General features: G+C 40.4%; 1 protein-coding gene across 1 annotated transcript in view; it reads left to right on the top strand.

Annotated features, from left to right (window-relative positions):
* The window catches only part of ANKRD13C (ankyrin repeat domain 13C), a 46,456-nt gene that overhangs the window by 12,255 nt on the left and 29,755 nt on the right, over positions 1 to 4,446 (top strand). Inside the window, exon 2 of the mRNA XM_006775925.2 lies at positions 1,878 to 1,919. Coding sequence (XP_006775988.2) covers positions 1,904 to 1,919 — 16 coding nt within the window. The 5' untranslated portion in view covers positions 1,878 to 1,903. The remainder of the gene's footprint in view (positions 1 to 1,877; positions 1,920 to 4,446) is intronic.

Genomic DNA, 4,446 nt, shown 5'->3' on the forward strand with positions numbered 1-4,446 from the left:
TTCTTACTCATATAAATATTTCTAACATTATGACATAGCATTTTGAAAAGATCGCTAGCTCACTCTAAAGGGTATGACATCTTGGGGGGATTGACGTTTGTCTTTGGAAAATAGCTTATACCAGTGACTTTTGGTAGTCATGTCTGTTCTGGGACATGCTTCAATGTTTGATTATTAACAATTATATCATAGTGGTTTTCCTATTCAACTACGTTAAGTTCTGAGGTGTGAAAACTGGGGAGTATGTTGTCTAGTCACTAATGGAAGTTTGTACTTCAAATTTTTATTTCTGAAAACCATAATGTGAATTCTATTCCAAAGTCTGCCATTAAAAAATTTTTTTTTTGGTTTCTAATGACTAAGATGAAGATATTTACTGTAATGCAGCTTGTTTTTTTGGTAAAATTTCTTATAAATACAATTTAAATTTAGTGAATTTATTTGTGCCTTGTAAATTTTACATAAAATACAGTCATGCTCTCTTTGTCATTTTCTTCTGGCTTTATTGAGCAAAAGGGGTGTGTGTGTGTTGGCAGGTTTTGTTTAGCTATGAGATTGGGGTAGATCACATGCAGATTTTTTGGAAATGTAATCAAGTTTTTTTAATCCTGTATATGATTTCTTCAATCATGTGTAGTTCGTTTTATTGGAAAAATTGTTCATGTAGCAACTTCTGTAAAAATGCTAATATCTGAAAATTAATACACATAAACTTTAATTAGTAACTTTATTTTAAAATGTTACTTTAGTTTCGATTTCTTCTATAATCAAGAAGTTTTGAGGCTGTATGGTTTGGGAAATCATTTTGAAATTAAATTAGTCATTCTATAACATCAACTATAAGATATAATCCGAACTCTAGAACATAGCCTGAAGGTTCTCAAAAAGATTTGTCTTTTGCAAATAGTTCCGATTTCATTATTTGCTATTCTTTTACAAGCTCTTGACTCACACCAATTAAAACTTTTTTTGTGTATTTCCCAAAAACTGTTCTTGCATTTGAATGGAAGACTAGGCAGTGTTGCTTTTTCCCCCTACAAATTTCTAACCTATTCTTCAAGACTTTTTTCACTGTGGTCTATCTTGAATATTTAAGTCTCTCTGCACAGGCAAAATTAGGTGCTCTGCCCTGTGTTCCATTATCATGCTACACTCCCTTCTATTCTACTAAATAATATAACAATGATTTATTTTCATATTAGTCTCTAACAGAATTTTGGCAACTTGAGGATGGGATTGGATCTTATTGATACTTATCTCCAAGAATGAGTTTATAGTAAGTATTTAAGTTGTTTGCTGAATGAGCAAAGAATAATATGACAGATAAATTAGCAGCAAAAGAAGCTCTAAACCTATTTAGAGAAGAAATCCCTAAAGCAAAATGGGTATCTTTTGGAGAGAGATGGGGGTGGGTTGGCAGAGGTAAGAGGAGTTGGCTATATTATGTTTGGAAACCTTAGCATCTTCTGACTTTGAATTTGCCATATAAACAGGATCATTTGCAATCACATTTACTTTGCTTAAAATCTGTCAGTGAAAAAAAAATCTGTCAGTGAAATTTGTGAAGGAGATGAAACTACTTTTAAATACACACTTTCTTATCTATGTAATAAAGATGTAATATGCAAATGGTTGTTATGTAACGACCAACCACGTAACTACTGGATCACAGATCAGCAGGAGGGTGGGGAAGCGAGCTACAAGTGGACGGTGGAGAGCTACAGGAGGGGGCAGGGCAGCAAGCTATGAGGAAGGGGTGGGAGGAGGGGCAGTGGGGGAGCTACAGGAGGGGAGGCGGGCAGCGAGCTACTGGCACATGGATTCGTGCAAGGGCTGCTAGTGTTTTTATACTAATTTAACTTTTTATTTTATTTTAGGAAACACTCCTTTACATCTTGCTGTGATGTTAGGAAATAAAGGTTAGTAAATACTTTCTTTTTTTATGTTTAACTTCACTAATGTATAGTCAGCTTTAATTTTTCCATGTGAATTTTGTCTTTTCAGATTTTACAAATTAGCCTGATTATTTTATTTCCTAATTGAGCTTAGGATTCAGTATATGAAAAATAAATATTTTCTCATAGTTGAAATCTTTTTTTTTTTAAATCTTTTTTTGTTATATACAGTGGGGCCTTGACTTACGAGCTTAATTCATTCTGTGATGGAGCTCGTAACTCAGATTACTCATATGTCAAATCAACAGTGAACGAGTGAGACACGTGATGCTGGGCTGATGTGGCGTTCACTGTGACGTTTGCTGCACAAACTAGCGGCGGGGTATCTGAAGCTGGCTCGTAACCTGAATTTTAGCTCACAACTCAAAGCAAAAAATCGGCCGAGAGACTGCTCGTATCTCAAAAAACTCGTTAGTCGGGACACTCGTAAGTCAAGGCCCCACTGTATATCTTTATTGATTTCAGAGAGGAAGGGAAAGGGAGAAAGATAGCAACATCAATGATGAGAGAGAATCATTGATCGGCTGCCTCCTGGGGATCGAGCCCACAATCCAGGCGTGTGCCCTTAACCGGAATTGAACCCGGGACCCTTCAGCCCCCAGATCGATGCTCTATCCACTGAGCCAAACCAGCTAGGGCTCATAGTGGAAATCTTATATTAACCTTTATGCTTTGTGAAATTATGGGTTTTTTTTTCCCCTTACTTGGTTATTTTGTCAAGCAAGTATTTATAATTTTAGGAGACTCTTATTTGCATATATTAAGGTTTATTTATTATTGTAATACTTTTAATATTCAAAGAGTTTTATAATCTTTAATGTGAACTTTTGTGTATTAAAAACTCAAGTCTAGTCTTTTGTATATGATTGTAAACATTTAATACTTGTTTATTCTTTAATTAAGAAAACAACTTGTAGACAGGTGATTTAAAAGATCTGCTTTATAAGGCTATTCCTAGATGCCATAAAATCTTAGTTATCTGGATTCCCAATAATTCTGAAAAGTGAGGATTCCAGATAGCTGATTGGTAACCTTTTTAAAAAAATATGTTTTTTTTATTTTAGAGAGAGGAAGGGAGAGGGAGAGAGAGATAGAAACAGAGAGAAACATTCGTTGGCGCCTCCAGGATCGAGCCTGCAACCGGCATGTGCTCGGACGAGGAATTGAACTGGGGACCTTTTGGTTCATGGGTCAATGCTCAACCACTGAGCCATACCAGTGAGATGATTGGCAACCTTTTGAGTGCTAGAATTTAAAATTTTACATGTGTTTGCTAAAAATTTTTTTAAAACATATACTCTTTCTTTTTTTAAACAGGCTTATTAATTTTAAGACTTTTTTTCTAACCTAGATGTATCATTATGAATATCTGTTATTGTTATACTAGAGGCCCAGTGCACGAATTCATGCACAGTTGGGGTCCAGCCAGCCTACCCCAATCGGTGGATCAGGGACAGGCATGTTGGGAGGAGGAGATAGCAGGAGGGTGACCAGCCAGCCCACCCCAATTGGGGCCCAATCAGGGCCAGGCCAGCTTGGGGGAGGGGCTGCAGGCGATTGGGGTGGGGGGGCTAATCGGGGTCCAGCAACCTGGGGGAGAGGCCATGGGTGGTGGGCCAGCCCTGCCCCTGATTGGAGTGGGGGGGACTAATTGGGGGCAGAACTGGTTGAGGGGAGGTACCACGAGAATGGGGTGGTGGGAGCCAATTGGGGGTGGGCTGAATGGAGGGAGGGGCTGCAGGCAGTAGGCTGGCTGGCCCTGCCCCTGATGGGGGTGAGGATGCGGATGGGGGAGGGGTGAGCAGAGGGACGGGCTGCTCACCCCCTATTGGGGAGAGGGCCTCTTGTTTGTCGTCTGAAACAGGAATGACTTCCGGACGCTGCGCCAGGCCATCATCGACATGGTCTTGGCCACGGAGATGACCAGGCACTTCGAGCACATCAATAAGTTTGTCAACAGCGTCGTCAAGCCCTTGGCAGAGCTGGAGGAAAGCGAGGGGAGTGAGCCATACCCTCGTGACGTAGACACGATGCTCCGGTCTCCAGAAAACCGGACTCTGATCAAACGGATGATGATCAAGTGCGCGGACGTGTCCAATCCCTGCGGGCCCCTGGAGCAGTGCATCGAGTGGGCTGCACGCATCTCGGATGAGTATTTTTCTCAGACAGAAGAAGAAAAGAAGCTGGACTTACCTGTGGCGATGTCAGCTTTTGACCGAAACACCTGCAGCATCCCCCAGTCCCAGATCTCCTTCATCGACTCCTTCGTTACAGACATGTACCATGCTTGGGACGACTTTGTAGACCTACCGGAGTCACTGCAACACCTGGACAACAATTTTAAATACTGGAAAGGACTCGACGAAATGAAGCTGCAGGGCGTCCAACCACCTCTGCAACCAAAATAGAGAAGGCTCCTGTCTGAAACTGGACCTCTGAAACTGCTCTACTCACCTGATGTACTTTGCCAGTGATTCTACAAATTAAAAAG

Source organism: Myotis davidii, unplaced genomic scaffold, assembly GCF_000327345.1.
Source record: "Myotis davidii unplaced genomic scaffold, ASM32734v1 scaffold128, whole genome shotgun sequence".
NCBI classification, from domain to species: domain Eukaryota; kingdom Metazoa; phylum Chordata; class Mammalia; order Chiroptera; family Vespertilionidae; genus Myotis; species Myotis davidii.